The sequence below is a fragment of the Callithrix jacchus genome, chromosome 3 (assembly GCF_049354715.1).
Source record: "Callithrix jacchus isolate 240 chromosome 3, calJac240_pri, whole genome shotgun sequence".
NCBI lineage: Eukaryota > Metazoa > Chordata > Mammalia > Primates > Cebidae > Callithrix > Callithrix jacchus.
The window spans coordinates 114,165,371-114,192,827 of record NC_133504.1 but is presented as its reverse complement, the minus strand read 5'-3'; the positions used below and the strand labels follow the sequence as shown (position 1 = coordinate 114,192,827).

Genomic DNA, 27,457 nt, shown 5'->3' with positions numbered 1-27,457 from the left:
ACAATGTTCTGGCCTGTTAATCTAGCAAATAAATAGTTTTGGTGGTTTTAAACCCAATTGTTAAACATGTTAACATGAAACTCCTTCTGATTTAATGGGCACGAACAAGTGATTCTCATTGGGGCGAGATGGCAAAACATTATTTTAAAAGTATTGCATAACTGATGATGAGATTAAATAATAATTTAGTTATTGCATCAGTAACTGACAAGAAAAAAGAACCTGACCTTCAAATTGCTATGTCAAATCTTTTTTTTTTTTTTTTTTTGAGACAGAGTTTCACTCTTGTTGCCCAGGCTGGAGTGTAATGGCATGATCTCAGCTCACTGCAACGTCCACCTCCTAGGTTCAAGCAATTCTCCTGCCTCAGCCTCCAGAATAGCTAGGATTACAGGCATGCATCACCACACCTGGCTAGTTTTGTATTTTTAGTAGAGACAGGGTTTCTCCATGTTGGTCAGGCTGCTTTCAAACTCCTGACCTCAGGTGATCTGCCTGCCTGGGTCTCCCAAAGTACTGGGATTACAGGCATGAGCCACCATCTATGTCAAATCTTTAACAAGATTTAACACCTTATTTAACAAGGTATTTGTAGGAAAGCATATTCAAAAAGCTTTCTTCTCACTCAAAATAGTAATAGTATTAATTATATTTATTAACTATACTAATATATCATGGTATTAACTTATAATTATAAAATTAATAATGTATTTATTAATGTATTACTATATTCTATTTTGGGTGAGGACAAATTACAACATTAATATAATTTCAAAATACTATATTTTAAAATAAAAATATTTATATATTTTTTACGTTCTTTATGTTTCCAGATGTTTTATAATGTACATTATATTAGCACAGAATATGCATATTATTCTTATTGGAGTACATGTTCAGATGTGTTATTGATGAAGTATTTCTCCAACTGGGTTGAGACTGCTGCCTTAAGCTATTTCTTTTTGTTTGTTTGTTTGTTTGTTTGTTTGTTTGAGATAGAGTCTTGCTTTGTTGCCCAGGCTGGAGTGTGGTGGCATAATCTTGGCTCACTGCAACCTCTGTCTTCTGGGTTCAATGATTCTCATTACAGGGGTGTGCTACCACACCTAGTTAATTTTTGTGTTTTTAGTAGAGACAGAGTTTCACCATGTTGGCCAGGCTGGTCTCGAACTCCTGACCTCAAGTGATCCACTTATCTCGGCCTCCCAAAGTGCTGCAATTACAGGTGTTAGCCATCACATATTTCTTTTGTTTTAAATAATACTAAAGTGCTATGTTAAATAATAACAATCTCCTGAAAGACAAAATAATATAATGTTTAGGAAAATGAATTCTGGAGCCAGACTCCCTGGGTTCACATGCTGGCTCTGCTGCTTACCCTCTGTGTAACTTTGGGTAAGTTATTTAACCTTTCTGTGCTCCAATTTTTTCAGCTGTTGGATGGGATGATGATAATATTATGCCTCATAGAGTTTTTGGGATGATTAAATGTGTTAAGTGTAAAAAGTACTTAGAATATTACCTGGCATAGTGTTAGCTGTTGCTTTATCATCATTTAATGTAAAACCTGGGATTGGTTAGGACAAAGGATTTTGTTCTCCAGATATCTGATCAGGAGGTAAAGATAGCTACATGTCAGCAGTAAACGCGCTTGACCCTGGAGAGGGTTACTGTTCCCGACCCTTGACCTTAGGCAGCCACTGTAGCTTCTCCAAACCCACAGGGTCCTTTCGATACAGCATTGGTGGTCTCCTTCAGTCTGCTTACTGAATACTCTTCAGTAATGCTCTTCAGGGAACTGGAAGACATAGATAGGCCTCTGGTTTGATTTGAGAGAGCAATGAGATAATCTAGTTTCTGCTTTCTCCATTTGACAAAGTAAAATGGTTTAAAAAATCTTATTAGTAAAATGTGATTAAACTATTGATTTTTCCTGTCTTTTAACTAAATCCTATTTATTTTGAAAGATTCGAAGTCCTAACCTTTCCTTTTTGAATAATTCTATTTACATTTCTAGAAATTACTATTTTCGTTTTGAAGTCATTGGAACACATATTAAAAGCACTTTTCAAAAAGAAGGCAATGTCTATATGGAGATTAGAGCTACTGCCGGTCACCTTGTTTGCTCACTTCTGTGTTATCCTGAACCATGCAAAAGGACAACAGTTAGATTTGCATTAGAAGATGTCTACGTGTTGATATATTTTGGTGTTCTTATTAGGAAAGCACCTTTAAATATATTCCCTTCACTAGCCCATTTAAGCCTTTGATGATTAAATAGATTTGATAGTTTTGTGAAAATTTTCAGGCCTTTTCTATGCGTATATAGACTTGTTACACATGTGCTTGTTGTTATTTTGCAGATGGCATCATATTCTGTATGTTATTCTGAAACTTACTTTGCTTTTTGCCTCTTAAAATGTATCGTGGAACATTCTTCCATGTTAGAAGCTATATAGATTTACCCAATTATTTTAGTGGCTGTATCATATTCCATCATGTGGATACTCTACAACTTATTTACAATTTTATTATTTATGAGCTTTTTGGTAACTTTCCTATTGTGTCAAACTTTTATATGACCTTTTTTTTCTTTTCTTTTTCAGGGTTACCTTGGCTTTCATTGGGATCAGTTTGCTGGTTATAGGAACTACACTGGTTGGGCAACTGCCAGATAGCAGGTAAAATGTTTCCTTCCATCCAGCCATAAATAGGACTATCTTTTTTCTTACCCGTGTCCACAAAGAGAATATTTGTTTGATTCCTATGTATTGTATTGTATTAATATTTTTTTTTTTTGAGATGGAGTCTCACACTGTCACCTGGGCTGGAGTGTAGTGGCGTGATCTTGGCTCACTGCAACCTCTGCCTCCTGGGTTCAAGAGATTCTCCTGCTTCAGCCTCCCGGGTAGCTGGGATTACAGGCGCCCACCAGTAGGCCCAGCTAAATTTTTGTATTTTTAGTAGAGATGAAGTTTCGCCATATTGGCCAGGAGTCACCCACCTTGGCCTCCCAAAGTGCTGGGATTACAGGTGTGAGCCACTGTGCCCGGCTGTATTGCATTAAATTTATATTCTTGACTCATTTATAAGAATCCTCCTTGCTTACTTCATCTTCATAGTTTTTCTTTGATTTTCTCTCATACTTCCATATTAATTGAAAGAAGTTTTTTCAAAGGAGAATTGAAGAGAAGAAAGAAAATGAACTGAGGGAACTAAGAGAGTCTTATATATTGGGAGGCTCATAAGTCCAAGATCAAAGAAACTTCAGTTTGTCTTGTTCAGGAATTTGTCATAATAGCCTAAAGGTTTTGAGCTACTTTTCATTAGAGTTACGTCCAGTTCTTTTGGCAGACTTTTGTGAGTCTAAATGTGCCAGTGAGACTATAACAATTGAACTGTGCTGGTTTCACAGAATAGAATGCAGTATGCTGTTGTGAAAAAGCACATTAAAACTTTTATTATATTGTTTCTTCAGAGTGCCCAGAATGGCACAATAAAATGTTTCTTTTTTCTTCAGCCTCAAAAACTGGCTGAGTGAACTGGTCCACCTGACTTGCTGCCGGATCTGTGTTCGAGCCCTCTCTGGTACCATTCATTATCATAACAAGTGAGTATCTGCTGCCTCTGTGCCTGTCTTTTTCTATGTCAATTCAGCATGAGATTGACAAGGAAGCATTAGAAGTGGGCGGGAGGAAGTGAGTAGAGTCAGAGTACTTCCAATGTGTTCATCCCTGCTTCTCAGGATGGCATAGGCATAATGCACAAAAACACTAAACAGTAGTCTGTTTGCAGAAAGAATATAATAATAAATATGTAGTTGTTTGTGCTCAATAATTGGGCATTTATGGTGTTCAGGCCAGACCCTATGTTTCTTATAGCTCATCCCTGTGAGAGAGACACTGTTAACCCATTTTATAGAAGAAGAAATGTAAGCTTTGGGATTCGTTGTTCAGGGTCACAGTGAATAAGCAACGGAATCAGGTTTTAAGCCAGGTCTGTCTGATTTTAAAAACAATGAAGTTGACAGGCCTATAGTCTGGTTGGGCAACTGCCAGATAGCAGGTAAAATGTTTCCTTCCATCCAGCCATAAATAGGACTATCTTTTTTCTTACCCGTGTCCACAAAGAGAATATTTGTTTGATTCCTATGTATTGTATTTGTTTGATTCCTATGTACATAGCACTAGACATGGAGTCTGGAAATGTGGTCTCTAGTCTTAGTCCTGCTACTTCTAAAATTCCATAATTGAGCTTTTCTTTACCAGAATTGCAGAGAATGAAGGTAGCAAAGGAAAGTCATCAGCTAGTGAAAATGATTTTGATTGCATTTGAACTACTTTTCTGTTATCTCAATTTTTTTAGATTTAACATCATTGCTTTAAAAGTTCTAGGCCAGGCTTCTGTTTTTTACTGATTTGGTTTTTCTTTCTCATTTGTAGAAGAGAAACATTTTGTCATTTGACTTTACAATGTGGTACCAACATAAAAGGCCCTTAAATATTTTAAATTACCTGATGTTGAAATTGGACTATGAGTTTTAAAATGAAGAGTAAAAGAAAACACTGGCAGAGGTGTAATCAGAAGAAACACCTATAGAAAGGTGTACTTAGGCCAGGTGCAGTGGCTCATGCCTGTAATCCCAGCACTTTGGTAGGCCAAGGCAGGTGGATCACGAGGTCAGGAGTTCGAGTCCAGCCTGGCCAACATGGTGAAACCCCAACTCTACTAAAAATACAAAAATTAGCTGAGTGTGGTGGCGGGCACCTGTAATTCCAGCTACTCAGGAGGCTGAGGCAGGAGAACCTAGGAGGAGGAGGTTGCAGAGATATCACGCCATTGTACTCTATCCTGGGTGACAGAGCAAGACTCTGTCTCAAAGAAAAGAAAAGAAAAGAAAAGGTGCACTTATTACATAGAGAGGAGTTCCTAACTTCTTACAGAATTGCTTCTAATTTTAAAGAAAGTATGTTAAATAATTGTGTATTTGGTTCTCTTTCTTTTCTGTATAGGCCCAAACAAAACTACTTTGCTTTATTGGTGTCAAATAATGTTTTAACTCTAGGGTAGAGATCAACAAACTGAACTGGTAGCCTATAGGCCAAATCTGGCCCACCATCTGTTTTCTGTAAATAATGTTTTATTGGAATACAGCCATGCTCATTCATAGCCATGGCTGCTTCTGTGTCACAACAGCAGAGCCAAGGAATTGTGACAGGCATTGCCTGGCTTGCAAAGCTTAAAATATTTACTGTCTGGCCCTTGATAAAAAAAGCTTGCCAACCTCTGCTCTGGAGGATAGGAGGGAGGAAAGTATGGTGAATTTTCACCGCAGATTATCATGAAGCCACTAAAAGTAAGGTGTACGAAGATCAAAATAATATGAAAATACTTGGGGTTAAAAAAGTGAAAGCTATGTATTATCAATGGAAAATCATGGTCCCCTTACCACACTCTCATCATACTACCTAGGGATCACCTTTTAAAGATGTGCCCATGTACCTCCAAACTTAATTTTAAAAATATACTTTAAAAAGACTGGGCTTGGTGACTCGTGCCTGTGGTCCCAGCACTTTGGGAGGCCAAGGTGGGGGGCAGATCACTTGAGGTCAGGGGTTCGAGACCAGCCTGACTAATATGGCAAAACCCCGTCTCAACTAAAAACGTAAAAATTATCTAGGCCTGGTGGCATGTGCCTGTAATCCCAGCTACTTGGGAGGCTGAGGCAGGAGAATTGCTTGAACCCCCAGAGGCAGAGTTTGCAGTGAGCCAATATTGTGCCACTGCACCTCCAGACTGGGCAACAGAGTGAGACTCTGTCTCAAAAATAATAATAAAAATAATAATAAATGTGCATATATATGTGTGTAAGTGTATATATATGTGTGTGTGTGTGTGTGTGTGTGTGTACTTAAAAAAATAGGATGAGTCTTTACATGCTGTTCTGTAAAATCGTGGCATTTTAGAAGACTTGGAATTTTCCATTGTTTGTAATTGCAGGCAGTACAGACCCCAGAAGGGAGGCATTTGTGTTGCCAACCATACTTCCCCAATTGATGTTTTAATCTTGACGACAGATGGATGTTATGCTATGGTAAGAGCAGCTCACTGCTATTTCAAGTAGTTGCATGTTTTATGGATTTTGCTCACACTTTTTATTTTGGCACAAATTAGTAAGTTAGTTTTATGTTAGAAATTTGACTGTATTACACTATTGTGGCTCTATAGGTTATGTAGTATATTTACATGACGAATGTATAGTGCAAGAAAAGGAAGGAAAACGGCCGTTATATTTAAGATGGTAAAAAATTAACTTATTGAAATGCAGACATTTTTAGCTTGTTAGGGCTTTGTCAAGTTTATTCCATTTTGCTGGTAAAATCCCTGCCGGTGTTTAATAATGTTTGCAACATTACATTCTTTCTCTTTACGGTTGTACATATCCCCTAGCCAGTCAATTAGTTCTTTCTTCCTTCAGGGACTTATAGGCAATTAAAGGAAATCTGGCTCTTTGATGAGGATCTAGCAAGAAAGGCAAATATTTATATCAGGTTTTCTTTCTCAGTCCTTGCCTGTAGCCCAAAAGAAAAGAAAATGAAACAAAACCAAGAACAAACTAAAATGCCCACTTTAAATCTGTATACCTCAAAACAGCCTTTCATGGGGATGGATACGGGAATCATATACTGGCATTTTTTTTTTGTTTCAAATCTATGTTTTCTGATTGCCTTGCAAATTGATCAAGACTTCCTGCATATCCTTTTTGTGTCAGGTAAATTTTGCAGGATAATTGAAACCGCATGGTGGTTAAATATGCCTTCAGTTGGTGTTTGGAAGAGAATGCCTGAACAATGGTCCTGGGGGATTGCCTTTTCATATTTTCATGGTGGTGGGTTGGGCTTCAGGGAGAGTAGATGGGTTTTATTTCATTTGTCAGTTCCAGGGATTGATAGTGGTTGTCTGGTGTGTTTTTCTGAGAAGGCATTTGAAGGGAGCCATTCTTGATTAAATGTCTGCTGCAAGTAGGAGAGTGGAGAGTACTGGCACATGTGCAGGTATTTGACTATGCATGGGTTACATGATCATTGAGGGGATTTTGAAGGCCTTTGCAAAAATTTCTACTCATTGCCATTCTTTAATCTGTCTAAAATATGTGGTCAGATATATAACTCTTGGGCTGTACGTTCTAACACATTATTAAATTTCTCTAAATAATGAAGCTGTTTTTGGATTTAAGAAAGTCTTAGCCATCTTTATGAAGAGACTTAGGGAATTAGTAGTTCTTAATCTTTTCTTAGGTTAGGAATTAGTTGATAGTTATGTGCCTTTTTAAAGAAAAAACTAACATATATCTGCATCATACAAACAAAATTTTATATATAATTTCAGATGTTTATGGGTCTCCCTAAAATCCATCCAAGGACCCTCATGTTAACAGCCTTGATAGATGCCCCCACCCCAGCACAGTTCTCAGATGTAATAATCCTTGTATTTATGGGGGCAAACACTTTCATTCATTATATTTGACCTTCCCTGTGAGCCAATCACATTAGGACTGAGATTTTATTATAGATGAGGAAACAGAGGCTTAAGCAATCAATCTGCCTGTCTAAGTTGATTTTGTGCTGCCAAACAGAATACCACAGACTGTAGTTTATAATGAACAGAAACTTATTGGCTTACAGTTCTGGAGCCTGGGAAGTCCAATATCAAGGTGCCAGCATCTGGCCATCCTCCTCTTGCTGACTCATCACATGGTGGAAGGCAGAAGGGCCAACAGCCCAAGAAAGCACACCTACTCCCAGAGCCCATTTTATAAGGGCATTAATCCATTGATGAGGAGAGCACCCTCATGACCCCAGTATCTCCTGTTATGCCCACTTCCCAAAACTGTTGCAAACCAGAACACTGCCTAGTCATGGTTTTATGTTTAAGAAATCATATTCCTCCTGTATCCTGGTCAACAAAGAGTTGAGTATAACTTATTTGTGACCAAGGACCTCAGAACTTTGTTGGTATTTTTCTTACTTTGGAATCATTTATAACTGCAATTATAATATATAACCCAAAGTTTAGAAAAGCATAGTAACTGCAAACTGTTCAGTGGGTTGAGTGCAGAAACCTAAAGCTGATTCAATATAAATGGGAGGTGGTGCAAAGCAGATGTGGCAGGCCTCTTTTGACTAAACATAAACTCTGTATTCAAAGAACATTAAAGATCTCTTCTCAGTGACTCTCCTTTTATTAAAAGAAATGTATTGTTTAATTGACAAATATTGTATGTGTTTAGAATATACACAGATGTTTTGATAAATGTATACATTGTAGAATAGCTAAATCAAGTTAATCAACATATTCATTACTCAGTGACTTTTCTAGCCTTTTTTTCCCTTCTAGACAAAGACCTCTACTTTGTTAAATTTAGAAATATTTTAAGCTTACAGAAAAGTTGTAATAATAAGAAAATCACATTAGAGCACCCTTATGCCCTTTATCCACATTTACCTATTGGTAACATTGTGCCTCATTTGCTTTGTCATTTGCTGTCTCAGATACTGGGAAAAGCTCTCTTGTTCTGTCTCTCTTTATAAAAGTGTGGGTTAAATATTTGTATTTTTAATGTATTTATATTTAATTTTTTTTTTTGAGATAGCATCTCAATCTGTTGCTGAGGCCAGAGTGCAGTGGCATGATCTTGACTCACTGCAACCTCTACCTCCCAGGTTCAAGTGATTCTCCTGCCTCAGCCTCCCTAGTACAAGGGATTACAGGTGCCCATGACTGTACCCAGCTAATTTTTGTATTTTTAGTGGAGACGGGGTTTCTCCATTTTGGCCAGGCTGACCAGCTTCTGACCTCAGGTGGTCTGCCTGGCCTCCCAAAGTGGGATTACAGGTGTGAGCCATTGTGCCCGGCCTTTTTTTTTTTTTGGAGACATAGTCTCACTGTGTTGCCTAGGCTGAAATGCAGTGGTTTGATCTCAGCTCACTGCAACCTCTGCCTCCCGGGTTCAGCGATTCTCCTGCCTCAGTCTCCCAAGTAGCTGGAACTACAGGCATGTGCCACCACACCTGGCTAATTTTTTTTTGTATTTTTAGTAGAGATGGGGTTTTACTGTTTTCACCAGGCTGGTCTCAAACTCCAGACCTCAAGTAATCCACCTGCTGTGGCTTCCCAAAGTGCTGGTATTACAGGTGTGAGCCACCGTGTCCACCCTATATTTAATATTTATTTCTAATATTTACATTGGAAATCTGAATCTGTACCAATACATCCAACTCTTAAAGTTCTTTCTTGCTTTTCTTCAATTCATATTTGTTTATCCCTTTTTCATAGTGAAATTCTATTTTCCAACAATATCAATATATTTACTCATTTCCTCCATTCTGTAATGCATCTAAAATTATTTCAGAATTGCTTCACTACTACAAAGAAAAGGTAGTAAAAAGAGTTAGGATGTTTTGCATTTCTTACAACGCCATCCAAGATGGAGGGTATATGGTCAGATACTGTCTTTGCAAGTTTCTTGGATATTTCTCCCTTCCTTTAATGTTGTTCTTTTATTCATTTAAAATACAATTGGGTTCATTTGCTTCAGTTTGCTTTAGTTTGTCATTCACTCCTTACTGATGTAATTTTATTTCATTTTTTTGAATATGTAGCATATCAACATGCTTCCAAATGTCAAAATTAAAGAGAAAAGGTATACTCATTGACGTGCCACTCCCTTCCATGCTCATTCTATCCCATTCCTTCCTATTCTATCTCATTCCTTCCTACTCTAATAGGTTCATTGGCTTTGTTTATCCTTTCTGTATTTCTTTTTGTAGAGATAAACCAGTTGTAAGTGAATTATTCCCCCTTAAGTCTTACACAAAAGGTAGCGTATTGTATTTTTCTTTTGGCTTTTTCATTTAACAATATCTCCTGGAAATCACTCTTTATCAGTCATAGAGATCAATCTTGCTCTGTTCCCAGCTGCATAGTACTCCATTATTTGTATGTACCATTGTCTATTAATCTAATTTATTGTATTTGACCTTTCAGACTCTTTGATCAACTACAAACTTCAGTCAGTAGAAGAAGGCCAATCTTATCTTTGAGCAGAGAATAGAAATTTGTTGGTACTTAAAAAACTTCATCTGGACAACTGTGCCTTTACATTTCTCTTCTTTTCTTATGGTACTTCTAGGTTGGCCAGGTTCATGGTGGCTTGATGGGAATTATTCAGAGAGCTATGGTCAAGGCTTGTCCTCATGTCTGGTTTGAACGCTCAGAAATGAAGGATCGACACCTGGTTACTAAGAGGTAAGCAGTCAAATTACTCAGCAATCACTGGAGTAGCATAAAACGAGCAGCACTGAGTCTCAAAACGAAAATGGAGCTCTGTTTGCAGTTGGATTTTTTTCTGGGAAATCACCTGTCTTAGCCAGATTTTAAAAATATATAATTCTGTAGTCATGGTGGGGTGTGTGATGGGATTAGAAGGCCAATGTGTTTATATTGCTGTGACTTACATATAGGCCAGTCACTGAATTTGCAGTTAAAAATTATCACCTTTATTTATTTATTTATTTATTTTGAGACGGAGTTTTGCTCTTGTTACCCAGGCTGGAGTGCAATGGCACGATCTCGGCTCACCGCAACCTCCGCCTCCTAGGTTTGGGCAATTCTCCTGCCTCAGCCTCCTGAGTAGCTGGGATTACAGGCACGTGCCATCATGCCCAGCTAATTTTTTATATTTTTAGTAGAGACGGGGTTTCACCATGTTGACCAGGATGGTCTCGATCTCTTGACCTCGTGATCCACCTGCCTCGGCCTCCCAAAGTGCTGGGATTACAGGCTTGAGCCACCGCGCCCGGCCCAAATTATCACCTTTAAATTAGATATGTTCTCACTAGAGTATGAGCAATTAAAAAAATGAATTAGATATGTTTACTTTACCTCAATTTAAAAAAAAATATACAAAAAGGAAAAAAATTACCACCTTGAAGGTTAAATAATTGATAACCACTTGCTAAATAAATAGATGATTAGTTAAGTGTTGCTGGATGATTGTTCTTACTTAAATCCAGCTAGAAGCTGGGCATAGGGTCTGACATCTATAATTTCAGAACTTTGGGAGGCCAAGGTGGGATAATGGCTTGAGCCCAGGAGTCTGAGACCAGCCTGGGCGACAGAGTGAGACCTCACCTCTACAAAAAATAAATAAAATTAGCTGAATTTGGTGGCACATGCCTGTGGTCCCAGCTACTTAGGAGGAAGGATCCCTTGAGACCACAAGGTTGAGGCTGCAGTGAGCTGAGATTACACTACTGCCCTTCAGGCAACAGGGGGAGACCTTGTCTTTAAATAAAAAAAAAAAAAAAAAAAAGTCCAGCTAGAGACAGCAAAATGGGAGAAGGAACGTCTGGGTTTTGGGGTAGAGATTAGCTGTTAGAAACCTTGGTTAGGAAACAGCTTTTGGCCTGAGGCCTTTAACTGGAGGCACATTGATTGTTGCTTCTATAAACACAAAGGTGGTCCATTACTCTTAAGAGTATAATGAAAAGTACTTGCTGAAGTTAGAAAAAGGATTCTCTATCTTTTGAGATCATTTGGAAGGGGGATACTCTGACAGCTGTAATCTGGCTACCTCAGCCCTTACCAGGTTGGGAGAGAAGAGTTGGGAATATAGGGTTGGCTGCAGGGAGGACAGGACCTAAGCCTGGAAGAACGTCAGTCCTTCCTAGCTTCATGGTGTGCATTTAATACGAAAGTTCAACCTGAAACACTTAAGGGTTGTCTTGTACTTAATGGCCATAATGCATTTAGGTTCAGCAACCCAATATTCCCATTTTTCAGATGAGGAAACCTAAGTACATGGAGAAGAGCACAAAGTTCATGACATGTAGGCTCCAGAGTTCATGTCACATGACTGTCTAGTATTTTAAGAGTAGGTGAAGACACTGAAAGTTACTTACTTTGGTCCAGGCATGGTGAGGCTTTGGTCCAGGCACAGTTGCTCACACCTGTAATCCCAGCACTTGGGGAGGTTGAGGCAGGTAGATTGCTTGAGCTCAGGAGTTTGAGACCAGCCTGGGCAACATGGTGAAATGCCATCTCTACAAAAAATACAGAAACTTAATTGGGCATGGTGGTGCACATCTGGGGTCCCAGCTACTTGGGAGGATGAGGAGGGAGGATTGCTTGAGCTCAGGGATGGAGGTTGCAGTAAGCTGAGATTGTGCCACTGCACTCCAGCCTGGATGACAGAGTGAGACCCCATCTCAAAAAAAAAAAAGGGAAAATCACTTACTTTGAAATTAGAGAAATTATAATGGTGCAGATCTTCTTATGCTTTTTAAGAAAGGAAACAACTCAGATTTATTTCTTTTACCTATATCTCAATTCTTTTCTCCTTATCACTTCACAGTTGTGCCAGTAAAGTACAAAGAATATCAAAAAGGACATCCACTTCTCTCTTTGTAAAGGTGGAATTTTGATCCTTTATATTTTTTCACAGACTAAAAGAACATATTGCTGATAAGAAGAAATTACCCATATTAATTTTTCCTGAAGGTAAGAATTGGACTGCCTTCTGAGCCATAGTTGATAACAATAAACCACCAAAAGTGTGTAATAGAATTGGCCATCTTAGCCCAGACTCTTCTCTAATAGGAATGAGATAGCATTCTCTGAGCTATTAATTCCTTGCTTTCTTTTGAGATTTGATGGAAATCATGTTACCTTTTTAATTCAATAGTCATTTCTGGGTAATGAACTCAAAGCGGAATTGTCCATGGCTTTAAGAGTTGCATGTATTGAAATTGTCACCTGTTGAGAAGAAGTTGTACCCATAGGCCCACAGAGTGTTCAGTAGAAAAGTAAACGTTTGTTAAACCTTTGTAGTTGGAACTATGAGATTACTACTTTTGCAATGGTTGGTTTGTGATATGGTAGTACAATGCCTGTAATTTTGATATTTTAAATTACTTTATATCAAAATAATTCCTTTTAAAATTTATTTTAAAAATGACTGCCTTTAAAAATATTCACACTCCTACTCTCATTCCCTGGCAGGAACCTGCATCAACAATACTTCAGTCATGATGTTTAAAAAGGGGAGTTTTGAAATTGGAGGAACCATACATCCAGTTGCAATTAAGGTAAAACATACAATAATAATAATAATAACAATAAAGATATTGGATTGGTAACTTTATTTTGGTAGCATTTTGGATTTAAAATTTGCAAAAATGAGGAGCACTCATATAATGTTTTCGGATGCACCAGTCCTATGCACTTTGCCTCCTCTGCTTTCTCATGTGCTCTCTCTCTCTATCTGTAGGATGTCTTCTGGGGGACTCTGTGCCACGTGTTGTATTTGCTCATAGCGTTAAGTGAAACAATTGCTGTCCCTGCTTTAATCAGCCTTCTAGTTAAGTGTGGAGACAGATATTTAATAGTCACATAAATAACTCTTGTTGCTCAGCTCTGTGGTTCTATTTAGAAAAACAGTCAGCTCTAGTCAGATGTATTAGCTAGCTTGGTTTACTTTTTTTTCTTGATAAATTCTATCAAGTGAGGTAACTTCCTTTTTTCTTGGAGTCTGATAAAAATGTTTGGCCTACCACCTTAAAAACATTAGGCACGGATGAGAAACCACCCTTAGTTAATAACTGGGATGTATTTTCTTTTCTCGTCTCTCAGTATAACCCTCAGTTTGGTGATGCATTTTGGAACAGTAGTAAGTACAACATGGTCAGCTACCTGCTTCGAATGATGACCAGCTGGGCCATCGTCTGTGACGTGTGGTACATGCCCCCCATGACCAGAGAGGTATTCCTTAGCTTATACTTTATCTAATCAGGTAAAGGCAAGGAGACCTTCACCTGAAAACCTCGGTGTCTCCCTTCTCCACGTCATGCTTTTCTGCTTTCTCAGCAACTGAGTCATTTTTTAAATAATGTATTTAGCTCACTTTAAATCAGACCATTTTATATTTAGAGCCTCTTTTTCATAATAGTTTTACAATTGCTGTTGGTTTATTGAACCTATGGATATTATCTTGGGTAAGACTAATAAAGAGTGATAAATATATGCACATGGGAAAAAATTAAACAATACAGCACTGCATTTTCTTGATAGAACAAATGATATTTGCTATGGTTGACTAAGAATAGAAAGCATTTGAGCAGAAGCATGAATCTTGTATTTTAAAACAAATATAAATAATTATGAGATGGTATTAAAAACTCAATACCCAAGCTGTCCTTTTAATTTTTTTTTTTTTTAACCAGGTAGGAGAAGATGCAGTCCAGTTTGCTAACAGGGTTAAGTCTGCTATTGCTAGACAAGGAGGCCTGACCGAACTTCCCTGGTAAGAGATCTTTCAGAAGTACTATCGCTGTTTTTTTGTTTTGAGACAATGCCTCACTCTCTTACCCAGGCTGGAGTGCAGTGGCACAATCATAGTTCACTGTGTCCTTGTCCGCCTGGGCTCAAGGGATCCTCCCACCTCAGCTTCCCGAGCAGCTGGGACTACAGGTGCTTGCCACCATGCCCAGCTATTTAAAAATTTTTTTGTAGAGATGGGGTGTCCCTGTGTTGCACAGGCTGGTCTCAAACTCCTGGGCTTGAACTCTTGCCTCAGCCTCCCAAAGTGTTGGGATTATAGTGATGAGCCACTGTGCCTAGACTTTTTTTTTAATTAAAAAAAATCTCTGCTAATAATGCCATTTATCATTCTAGTTAGTTATAGGTTTAGCTGAAAGTAATAGTGGTTTATACATAACCATGGCTTAAGTAAGATAGAAGTTCATTTCTCACGTAAACATAACCAGTCATGCTGGTAACAGCTCAGTCTGTATTGCTTTACTCTCCTTCATTTGTGTTTCTCTTATGCTCCAAGATGGCTGTTCCAGCTCTACTCAGTGTGTATAGCAAATGGCTATGAGGAAGGAGTTTTAAAAAGGACACACCCATCTCTAAGAGCACAAGCTGAAAATTATATATTCTACTTTTACTTGTATCCATTGGCTAATACTCAAGTCGTATGATAACACTTAGCTGCAAAGGAAGCTGGGGAATGTAGTCTTTGTTCTGGATGGCCATAGCCTATCTCACATTTGGGGTTATTTTTCTGAAGAAGAAAGGGAGAACAGATTTGGGAATGGGGTGGGTATTGGGAGGCAAGGGGCTACTTAAAGGCTCATTCATATTTAACTCTAGCTGTATTATAAGAAAACTGAACAACTTGAAAGAAGTCGTGAAATTTTAATTATGGATCACTTTAGTTTTGGTTTTGGCTTTAGTTTTGTTTGTCTGAGGAAGACTGAATGTAGGTGAGTGTATTAGTCTGCTCGAGCTGCCAGACAAAATACCGTAGTCTCCTGTGGATAATGGGGGATCTGTTCCAAGAGCTCTAGTAAATTCCTGAAAGCATGGATAGTACAAATCCTATATAGACTATGCTTTTTTCTATATGTATATAGCTATAATAAAGCTTAATTTATAAATTAGTCATAGTAGGAGATTAACAACAATAACAACTAATAGAACAATTATAATAATGCACTGACTAATAAAAGTTGTGCAAATGTGGTTTCTCTCTTTCTCAAAATAGCTTAATATTTTCAGACCATGGTTCACTGTGGGTAACTGAAACCATGGAAAGCAAAACCTTGGATAAGGGGAGAGGTAGTGTACCACAGACTGGGTGGCTTAAACAACAGAAATTCATTTTCCCACGGCTCTAAAGGCTGGAAGTTTGAGATCAGCATGATCAGTTTTTGGTGAGGTTTCTCCTCTTGTGTTGCAGATAGGTGCATTCTCCTGTGTGCTTACATGATCTTTTTTTTGTGCAGGCATGAAGAGAGAGGGTGCAAGTTCTCTAGTGTTTCTTTTTATAAGGGCACTAATCCCATCATGAGTGCCCCACCCTCATGACTTCATCTAACCGTAATTACCTCCCACAGGATCCATCTCCAAATACCACCACGTTGCTAGTTGGGGCTTTAACATATGAATTTTGGGGGGGACAATAATATTTAGTCTATATCAGTGAAGGTTAACTATATTTACACTATAATGGGAGATTGAATTCTTTTTTTTTATTTTTTCTTTTTTTTTTGAGATAGAGTCTGCTCTGGCACCCAGGCTGGAGTGCAGTGGCATGTTCTGGGCTCACTGCAACCTCCCAGGTTTAAGCAATTTTCCTGCCTCAGCCTTCCAAGTAGCTGAGACTACAGGTGTGCACCACGATGTCCAGCAAAATTTTTTTTTTTTTTTTTTTTTTTTTTAGTAGAGATGACGTTTCACTGTCTTGGCCAGGCTGCTCTTGAACTCCTGACTTCAGCCTGCCAGAGTGCTAGGATTACAGATGTGAGCCACCAAGCCTGGCTGGGAGATTGGATTCTTATTTATATACAGGATGTTAAATTAGCAGGCTGTCACAAAACAGTCTATACTTACAGTCTTATAAAGTTAATAAAATCCCTGCTGTCTTTCTTGGTGTTTCGAAAACACTTTGCATGAAGAATTTATTTGAGGCAATTGTAGCAATGTTTCTAGGAGCAGGATTTGGCCAACTGATTTAGGCTTCAGTCAGGAAACCAAGTACCCTCCTGAACCAGCACAGATGGTTTAAGGTGTCAGCCTCTAGAAAAAGGGCTGGCTGGATATTATACAGTAAGCATTTACTTCACATCATTGATAGATTCTTGTAGGTTGTGATAAAGCACAATGATTTATAGTAGGTTCTGGAATAAATAACATCATTTTGCTCAATGTTATTGCTTTATAATGTTGATGAGAAAAATATTAGGTTTTGTTTAAAGTTGCAGTTTCTAAGAAGCTATCAACAGTGTTCAGGGAGGATTGACTACTTCATCATGCAAGGGTGGTGAATATCACTACAATTTTTATCCATTCACATAGTGTGAATACAACTAGTTGCATCCAGGTAAACCAGTTTCTGATATCCATTATGCTAATTAACAAGCCATTAATTTCTACAGTGAAAACTCATTTCTAAAATTTCTTATGTGGCTGGGCACCGTGGCTCATGCCTGTATTCCCAGCATTTTAGGAGGTGGAGGTGGGCGGATCATGAGGTCAGGAGATCGAGACAGTCTTGGCCAACATGGTGAAACCCTGTCTCTACTAAAAATACAAAAATTAGCGGGGTGTGGTGGTACATGCCTATAGTCCTAGCTACTTGGGTGGCTGAGACAGGAGAATAGCTTGAATCTGGGAGGCGGAGGTTGCAGTAAGGCAAGATCCCACCACTGCATTCTAGCCTGGGCGATGGAGAGAAACTCTGTCTCAAAAAAAAAAAAAAAATTGTTATGCAGGGGCTGGGCACAGTGGCTCATGGCTGTAATCCCAGCACTTGGGAGGCTGAAGTTGGTGGATCACTTGAGTTTAAGAGTTCGAGACCAGCCTGGGCAACATGGTGAAGCCCCGTCTCTACAAAAAGAATACAAAAATTAGCTGGGTGTTGTAGTGTGCACCTGTAGTCTCAGCTACTCCAGAGGTTGAAGTATGAGAATCCTTGAAACCAGGAGGTCGAGGCTGCAGTAAGCCGAGATTATGCCACTGCGCTGCAGCCTGGGTGACAGAGCAAGACCCTGTCTCAAAAATTAAATAAATAAAAAAAATAAAATTTGTTATGCTAATTAACAAAGCTTGGGAAATCAATGAGCAATAAAGATAAAGATAGCTGAAGCCATTCGTGGCACCTGTGAAAGGCAGCCTTCTGATTAAATGCTGGCTGACTACTGTGGAGTATGAATTCTTGACCAACAAGGTCTATGACTTGAATTCCATACACCTTGGAGTATGAAACTGACTAGCCTTAAGGTATAGGTTAAGACTAAACATTTGTATCACACTATCTACACTGGAATATATTAAACAAAATGACAGACATCATAACATCATAAAACTATATAAAACTACCTTGGTCCACAAATGTCCTAGCAACCTACAGTTTTAAGTGCAATGGGTTCCTTTTCCTTATTCATTTTTCAAAAACTCTTTACTCACCCTTTATCTTACCTGACACCCAGATTTCCTGCTCCTACTCTGAAGTCAGTGTCTGTAGTCTCAGACACAGAGGAAGGGAAAAAAGCTTTGAGAGACAAAAAACCTAGAGGAGTCAGCCAAGTACAGACTTTCCATCAGATTGGCTGAATAAAATGATCCTCAGAATTGCCACTTTCCTTTTATCAGGCCATAAGCAATTGTACAATAAAAATCACTTTTAATTACCTAGCCTCTTAAAAAAAAAAGAAAGTGGCCTCATGGCCCTTCTAGATATATTTGTCATGTACTTATTGGATATGAATTAACATATCTAGATTGCTTTTTTCATAGATTGAGCGAAAATATAATTTTATGATCTTAAGCTGGCTCTTATATATGGTTACTGCCTTCCTTAAGAACTAAGATCTACTGCCATTGCAAAGGGGAGTTGGGTAAAACTTTCAAGTCTCTAGGGGTAGCAAGTCACAGTTTAGGTGATTAGCACAGCATGAGGTTTACTGGGTGCTTGGGAACTGTACAAACTGTACAAAAATGTAAAAAAAAAGTTTAAAAATGGTGTCAGATCGCTCAAGACTTAAATTTTTGCCTGTTTTGGGCTTGGATCTCGTGAAAGGAGAAAAGCCTTTCTTATCTCTCCCTCCTTTCCTTAGTTCTCACTGTTCAGAATTCAGGTAAGTGCTGTTAATAGAAGAAGCTCATTTGGATAAAAGAGGCTTATGTGGACAATTCTGTGGACCTAACAACAATTTATAATCTTGTTTCTTGAAAACCTTCCACAACTGACCCCCTGGATTATCTGTGGATCACAGTCCATTTTTAAGTTGAGGACTGATTGCTGTGTCTCAGATTTGACTCTAGAAGCCAGAACATTGCAGTGGTCTCAGGCAGGTGTCTCTATGGAGGTCAAGTTCTGTCCTCATGTCATTGAGTTCACTGGCTAACCTATGATCATCCATCATCATCAGAAAGCATTTGGTAAACATGCATGCTTGACTGGGTTAAAATTAAACAGTCACAGTATAAAGTAAGCAAGTTCTCAGCTCATGCTCTCCTTGGAGTTAAAATCTAAAACATTAGATTAATAGGCAGATAGTGACCTCTGATAGTCCAGTCTACTCCCAGCAACTCCAGTTTGTTATTTCTTGGGGTGTAATCCAAAGAAGGAAAAGCATACAGAGTTCTTATACCCAGGCAGGCATGTGTTTTCCTACTCTGGAGAGAGTTCAAAGATATACAGGCTCTGAATGAAGGAATACTGCTTACATAGGCACGCACTTCTCATTGAATGCAATTTATGATTTTGTTGTTTGTTTTATTCTGAGTCTGTTTATGGAATATAAAAGATTATAGATACTGGAAATATGTTTTGAATGAAAATACAACTTGTTAAACATAGATAAGGTTAGATTAGAAAAATGATTTTTTAAAAATGATTATTTATCTTTAAGAAATTTACCCACACATATACAGTACCCTTACCATTTCTTCTGCATATATTTTCAGTTTTCCTATGGTTTTCCAGTAAGACATAGGTAGATAAATACCAGTATTTTGTTTTCCTGAGGGAACAAAATAGAGAAATAATCCATTTTAATAATCTTTGTTTCAATCCAAATATATACATATATATTTTTTGAGATGGAGTTTCACTGTTGTTGCCCAGGCTGTAGTGCAATGACGTGGTTTTGGCTCATTGTAACTTCTGCCTCCCAGGTTCAAGCAATTCTCCTGCCTCAGCCTCCCAAGTAGCTGGGATTACAAGCATGTGCCACTATGCCCAGCTAATTCTGTATTTTTAGTAGAGATGAGGTTTCACCATATTGGCCAGGCTGGTCTTGAACTCCTGATCTCAGGCAATTCACCCACCTTGGCCTCCCAAAGTGCTAGGATTACAGATGTGAGCCACTGCGCCTGGCCAATCCAAATATTTAATACAGCACCCCTTAACTTCTGAAGAGAAACTGAGTTGGAGATATTGTTACTTATTTTAACCAAACATCAGAGAGATTGTTCCTTTAATGTACGTTTAGCAAGTGGTAGGGCAGAGACTGAAACCTGGGTCTTCCTGTTTCCAAATCCAGTATTCTTTCTCTTATTTCATCCCAGCTGCTTCAGTGTCATGGCATCATGCTGCATGTGACTATTAGGTTAACTCTTTGAAATCACCGCTGTAAAGTATCTTTTATGTATTTGTCTTTCTGTTTGCAGGGATGGAGGGCTAAAGAGAGCAAAGGTGAAGGACACCTTCAAGGAAGAGCAGCAGAAAAATTATAGCAAGATGATTGTGGGCAATGGATCTCTCAACTGAGTGGACGGATGACAGCCTGTAGATATACCTGGCTTTCTAGAACTAGCCGTTAGAAATGGAATGGCTTTATTTTTTTGTTTTGTTTTATTGTTTTGTTTTTATTATTGTTAATCTTTTCTACAGAATGATTGTCTCTACCTCTTTATGCCAGAGGCAGAACCTACAGGTGCCCTTTTTGACTTTTGTTATTGTTATAACATTAGCCCCATGGATTATAAGGTGGTTTACTGAGTTAAAACAGATTCTGCTTTTATAAAATCATAGCGTCACTGTTGACTGAATGAAATATTTGTACAGGAAAAAGTGTGTGTAAGGTGTGTTTGGAACTCATCGATAGGGTAATTCTCAAAAAATGCCCAAACTTTCTTTCTCTACTTAGCCTTGCCACTTTCCTCAGTCACTTAACTGGTGAGATTACACATCAGTGCAAGATGACCATTATGGTTATGGTCTACTTACTGTCAGGCAGAAAGGAAAAATGGAGGATTATATTTAGGAAAAGGGATAACTCTGTGGCCACCTGCTCCGAAAGTCAAAAGGAAGTGTAAATTAGTGTTATAAGCGTGTTGGAAGAGAATACTATTCAGTAAGCGTTGCCAAAGAAAAGTGAGTCAAAATTAATGTGTGTGTGCATTTATATGTAGGCAGCTCATAGACACATTTTAGCCAGCAACTGACAACAAAGCGCTTACTTTTCCTCGTTTGAATGCTGTAGATCTGTACCTAGTTCTCTCCCATATACTGATTTGTTTGTTTTTGTAACCAAACACATTTTCAGATAGAAAGAGCCTTAAAAAAAAAATCACATCGAGTATCTTAAGTATGAATGAATGAGAGTGTGTGGAGCTGCCCCTCACCCTCCACCCGTTTGTGGTTTATTCCCAAATTTTCCCAGTCTCTTCAACAGAAAAAATGACTGATGTTATAATTACCTTTTGGAAACTGAGCCTTAATTTTTTTTTTTAGAGGGGGAAATAAGTTTTTCCCAACTCACACAGCATAAGCAATGTTTGACAGCAATATGATGCCGCTGTAAACTCCTGAGAGTATTATATCTGTTCTGGTAACTGTATACAGAACGTGAAACTGTCTTCTTGTGACTGTAAATAAATTCTATATTTCTAAAGGCATGTTGCATTATTTCCCCCCTCCCTCCTCCCTTTTCTGGTTTTGAGTAAGTTAAATTCATTCTTATTACAGACAGGGGTTGTTTGATTTTCATTTCAGTGGCATAGTTAGATTTTATTGGACTGGAACAAATGGGAAACAAGAACATGAGCCATGGACTCCCCTACCTCCCCCTGCTTAAATCTTGTTTTTTTAGCCGAGTTATTTGGACTCTGGCCCTGTGAACTCCACCTTGAGCAAAGTCACAGACTACAGTTATTTTGCAGGTGAATTCAAGCAATTATATCTAACTATCTAGGTAGGCCTGGCATAGCACTATCAGTGTATACTCTTCTTATCTAGCTAGCTAGTTGGATTTCATTCCAAAAGGAAACTTGCAAACAGGTTACTCTCCTGGTCATTCACCCCTCTGTTCTCACTCTCCTCACTTTCCCTTTGTTGTTTGTTTAAATTTTGCCCCACAAACTCTTATTTGGAGTGATCTTGACTGAAATTTAGCAAATCCAAATATGTATGTTGGGTGACTTTTTGTCTTATTTATTTTTCTCAGAAAAAGGAGGGCCTTTAAAAAAATTTTTTTAAATGTTAATTGTGGCTTGAACTAATAAATCTATTTCATTAGCCCAGTTCTCAGAAAAGTGTATCTTTCCAAGAGCACTGTAAAAATGCCAGTGCCTGGGCCTTGCTCTGATTTGGTCTTCAGCAGTGTGCAGGCCCGCTCTGCCCCGCTGGCCTCAGCCTTTCTCTTTCATCATTGTTCACCTCACCTTCATCCACCTTCTTCCCTTGTCCCCGAACCTAAAAAAACCAAAAAACAAACACAGAATGCTATCATGTATTCGCTAGATAACCTAATAGTGTCTCAGTCAGAGCTTTTCTCTCGTAGGTCTGAATCACACAAGTAGTTTCCAGGTTGCTTAAGGAACTGCCATGTTGTTGAAGCCATGTTTTTGGGAAGCTGTTATTGCTCAGATTTAGCATATGCTCCTTAGAACTCCTTTTACGTTTGCTTTCCCTAATATTATTCTATACCCACTTCAGAGATATTGTGTCCAGAATTTAGTATTCCTGAGTCTTCCGTAATTATAAGGCAATATGAAGGGAAGGCAGAATTTGGTAGAAAAATCTCATTGGGTAAGTAAGAACTTTCATCTAACCCTTGCATATGTTCATGAATTGAGCCTTGAGGTTGCCCTGTTTTTATTTCAATTGTTTGTTATGCGGTCATATTTATAGACAGCAGCTTCTAGGAATGCCAAGGGTTTCTAAAATACCATGCCACATACTGAGATTGGATGAGCAGCCATGTGTGAAACAGTAAATATACTCAGAGCGCAGGGGAAATAGTTTCGGGTGCCACTCTGGGGCAAAGAACAGTCTCAGCGGAAGTTTCCTTGTGTCAACAGACTTTCCAAGGTGTAGTTACCTTTGTCTTGGTGATTTGCATGATCTCAGTGCATATGTTGCAGTTTGCACATTCTGTTGATATTTTAACTTACATGATAAGGATTGTTGATTTCTCGTGATTACAAATAATGCATTGTAGTCATGAGGACTGCCTCTTGGTCAAAGCTTCTCTCAGGTTTTTTTTTTTTTTTCCTTAAATGTGGCTTCATGATAGAAAAGGGTAGATTATGATGGGAGGATAGGCCAGGGGTGGAGGTGGAGTGGAGGGAAGTGGGGAAGGGTGTTGTGGGGAGGAGGATGGGGGCAAGGCTGGGATCTGGGATTGATACTGCTAGGGGCCCTAATAAGTATCTTCACAAAAGCTGTGTGTTTGCTTTTGTTTTTTAACACCTGTTTCTAGTGGATTGATACAACATATGATTTAAAAAAAAATAATGGTTAAGTTAATGGGATAGAGAGTCATGAAACATTTTCTTTTTTTTTTTCTTTCTTTCTTTTTTTTTTTTTTTGAGATAAAGTCTCACTCTGTTGTCCAGGCTGGAGTGCAATGGCACAATCTCAGCTCACCGCAACCTCTACCTCCTGGGTTCACGTGATTCTCCTGCCTCAGCCTCCTGAGTAGCTGGGATTACATGTGCTACCATGCCTGGCTAATTTTTGTATTTTTAGTAGAGATGGAGTTTTGCTGTGTTGGCCAGTATGGTCTCGAATCCCTGACCTCAGGTGATCCACTCGCCTCAGCCTCCCAAAGTGCTGGGATTATAGGCTGCCCTGAGCCACCATGGCTGCCCAATCTTTTTTTTTTAAAATTACACTTTCCTTTTGTAATGCTCAGCAAATATTTGTTATTATTACTACTGCTGTAAGCAAGAATTGGTGATTGACTCATAATGTCTTCTACTGGCCATATGTCTTCATTAGCTCAGTTCATGTTCATACCCCTTTTTATAGGTGATAGATTGTAACTTCTCAATCCTATGTCTTCTCCTTCAGAGTTAGCCCTTGTTTCTAAATAAAATAATTTCAGTTATCCACAACACTGTCTTGCAGATGTATTTTTCAAAATTGGGCTGTCTAGGGAAAGGGCTTTCCTTTGATTTTGTTGCTTTCTTTCCTCTTGTATAGTAGCTGTGCCCAAAACGTAAGGAAAATCAAGAAATTGTAAAATATCAGGCTATTCATATTAAATGTAAAACATAAAGTAATATTTAAATTAATTTGTGGCTTGTAAAAACTTTGGAAGCTTATATAATGAACTAATGGCACATAATTTCTGAATTTTAATTAGACTCTGTTGGTATTTGAAACATCAGCCTCAGCATACCTATTTTTAAATTATTATTGATACATAATTGTATATATTTATGACGTACAGTGTGGTATTTTGATAAATGAGTACAGTGTGTAGTGATCAAGTCAAGACAATTAGCAAATCCATCACTTTAAACATTTACCATTTCTTTATATTGGAAACATTCAAAATCTTGTCTTTCAGCTATTGAAAATATACAATAGGCCAGGCATGGTGGCTCACATCTGTAATACTAGTACTTTGGGAGGCTGAGGCAGGCTGATCACCGGAGATCAGAAGTTTGAGAGCAGCCTGACCCACATGGTGAAACCCCATCTCTACTAAAAATACATAAATTAGCTGGGCATGGTGGTATGCACCTGCAATCCTAGCTACTCGGGAAGCCGAGGCAGGAGAATCATTTGAACCCAGGAGGTGGTGGAGGTTGCGGTGAGCAGAGATCACACCACTGCACTCCAGCCTGGGCGACCAAGTGAGACTCCGTCTCAAAAAAATACACACACACACACACACACACACACTAAATTGTTAACTATAGTGCCTCTACAATGCTATATAGAACACTAGAATTTATTTCACTTATCTGGCTGTAATTGTGTAACTTTGAACCAATCTCTACCTATACTCCCCTCCCTCCTACCCTTCTCAGCCTCTAGTAATCACTATTCTACTCTCTACTTCTATGAGATCAACTTTTTTAGCGTCCACATATGAGTGAGAACGTGTGGTATTTTAATTTCACTAACCATTAGTGTCCTCCAGCCTCAGCCATGTTGCTGTGAATGACAGGATATCATTCTTATATATTTATTTATTTTTGTTGTAGATTTCATTCTTTTTATGGCAGAATAGTATTCCATTGTATATATATGCCACATTTTCTTTATCCATTCATCTGTTGATAGACACAGATTGATTCCATATCTTGGCTACTATAAACAGTGCGGTAATAAACATGGCAATGCAGATATCTCTTTCACATTTTGATTTTCTTTCCCATGGATAAATACTCAGTACTGGGATTAGGGCATCATATGGTAGTTCTATTTTTAGTTATTGAGGAATATCCATACTGTTTCCTATAAAAGCTGTACTAATTTAGGTCTTTACCAACAGTGTATAAGAGTCCCCCTTTCTCTGCACCTTTGCTAGCAGTTATTACTTTTTGTCTTTTTGATAGTAGCCATTCTAACTGAGGTGAGATGCTATCTCATTGTGGATTTGATTTCCATTTCCTTGATGATTAATTGAGCATTTTTTTTGGTAAACTTTACCATTTGCCTATCTTCTTTTGAGAGATGTCTATTCAGATCATTTGCCCATTTAAAAATCAGATTATTATTATTATTATTATTATTTTGCTATTGAGTTTTTTTACTTCCCTGTATGTTCAGGATGTTAATCTCTTGTCAATGGTTGGGTGCAGCGGCTCTCACCTGGAATCCCAGCATTTTGAGAGGTGGAGGTGAGAGAATAGCTTGAGCCTAGGAATTTGAGATCAGCCTAGGCAACACAGTGAGACCCCGTCTCTACAAAAAAAAAAAAAATTTTTTTTTTTTTTTAATCAACTGGGCATGGTGGTGCATGGTTGTAGTTCTAGCTACTTGTAAGGCCGAAGCAGAAGGATCACTTGAGCTTAGAAGTTTGAGGCTGCAATGAGCTATGATCACTCCAGTCTAGCCTGGGTAACAGAGTGAGACGCTGTTCAAAAAAAAAAAATTCCTAGCTTTGCACAGTGGCAGTATCGTAGCCAATGAGATTTATCGAAGGTGTGATTATTGCTAATTAAAACTTTTCACAATAACTTGCTGTGATGACTTGCAGTATAGTTAGCACTGGTCATTTTTGACAGTCTCTACGGAGACTGATAACAAAACAAACAAACAAAAAAATTCCTGTCAGATGATTAGTCTGCAAAAAATCTTCTCCCATGCTGCAGGTTGTCTCTTTAATGCATTTATTGTTTTCTGTGCTGTGCAAAAGCATTTTGGTTATATATGGTTCCATTTGTTTATTTTTTCTTTTGTTTCCTGTGCTTTTAAAATCTAATTCATAAATTTTTTGCTCAGATCAATGTACTGAAGCATATCCCCTGTTTTCTTCTAGGAGTTTAATAGTTTTGGATGTTTAAAGAAGACCAACGTCCTCAAGCATTCCCCCTGTTTTCTTCTAGTAATTTTATTGTTTTCAGTTTTTCATTTAAGACTTTAATCTGTGTTGAGTTGACTTTTGTACTAGGGATCTGGTCTCATTTTTCTATGGATATCTGGTTTTTCTAGTACCATTTATTGAAGATACTGTCCTTTTCTCATTGTTTTTGGCATTTTTGTAAAAAATTAGTTGGCCTTAACTACATGGATTTTTTTCTGCATTGTCTATTCTGTTCCATTGGTCTATTTTTTTTTATGCCAGTATCATGTTGTTTTGATTAATACAGTTTGGTAGCATATTTTGAAGTCAGGTAGTGTGATGCCTATAGACTTGTTCTTTTTGCTCAAAAATCATATGGTTTTTGGTTTTCATTTTGTTGATCCATCACATTTATGGATTTGCATATATTGAGGCATCTTTGCATTCACAGGATTAAATCCAACTTGATCATGGTGTATATATTTTATGTACCATTGAATTTGGTTTGCTAGTATTTTGTTGAGGATTTTTACATCTTTGTTCATCAGAGATTTTGGCCTGTAATTTTCTATTTTTTGTTGTGACTTTTGTTTTATTATCAGAGCAATGCTGGCCTCATACAATGAGCTTGGAAGAATTCTCTCCCTTTCCATTTTTTTCAAATAGTTTGAGAAGTACTGATACTAGTTCTTCTTTAATAATTTTTTAGAATTCAGCAGTGAAGTCATTTGGGCTTGGACTTTTTCTTTGTTGGGATATTGGGAAATGTTTTAATACTGGTTCAATCTGATTGCTTGTAATTATTCTGTTCAGGTTTTTCATTTCTTCTTGGTTTAGTCTCAGCAGGTTGTATGTGTCCAGAAATTTATCCATTTCTGTTAGGTTTTCCAATTTGTTAGCATAGAGTTGTTCATAATAGTCTCTAATGATCCTTTGTACTTCTGTGCTATCAGTTGTAATGTCTTTATTCACTTCTGATTTTATTTACTTGGGTTTTTTTCTCTTTTTTCTTAGTCTAGCTGTTCACTTTCAAATTTTGTTTATTGTTTTGAAAAAGCAACTCTTTGTTTCATCTATTTTTGTACTTTTTTGAGTCTCATTTCATTTATATTTGCTCTGATACTATTATTTATTTTCTTCTG

At 38.0% G+C, this 27,457-nt stretch overlaps 1 protein-coding gene and 1 non-coding gene across 2 annotated transcripts in view; both read left to right on the top strand.

Annotated features, from left to right (window-relative positions):
- Window positions 1-21,464, top strand: part of GPAT3 (glycerol-3-phosphate acyltransferase 3) — a 70,941-nt gene extending 49,477 nt beyond the window's left edge. Inside the window, exons 4-12 of the mRNA XM_002745641.6 lie at window positions 2,607-2,681; window positions 3,521-3,610; window positions 6,001-6,094; window positions 10,193-10,308; window positions 12,506-12,561; window positions 13,063-13,148; window positions 13,693-13,821; window positions 14,283-14,362; window positions 20,239-21,464. Of these exons, the coding sequence (XP_002745687.1) occupies window positions 2,607-2,681; window positions 3,521-3,610; window positions 6,001-6,094; window positions 10,193-10,308; window positions 12,506-12,561; window positions 13,063-13,148; window positions 13,693-13,821; window positions 14,283-14,362; window positions 20,239-20,338 (826 nt within the window). The 3' untranslated portion in view covers window positions 20,339-21,464. The remainder of the gene's footprint in view (window positions 1-2,606; window positions 2,682-3,520; window positions 3,611-6,000; window positions 6,095-10,192; window positions 10,309-12,505; window positions 12,562-13,062; window positions 13,149-13,692; window positions 13,822-14,282; window positions 14,363-20,238) is intronic.
- Window positions 21,465-25,909: 4,445 nt separating this feature from the next.
- Window positions 25,910-26,049, top strand: LOC118152451 (U4 spliceosomal RNA). Its single transcript, XR_004741215.1, has one exon. It is a non-coding gene; the product is annotated as a U4 spliceosomal RNA (small nuclear RNA).
- Window positions 26,050-27,457: the final 1,408 nt, after the last annotated feature.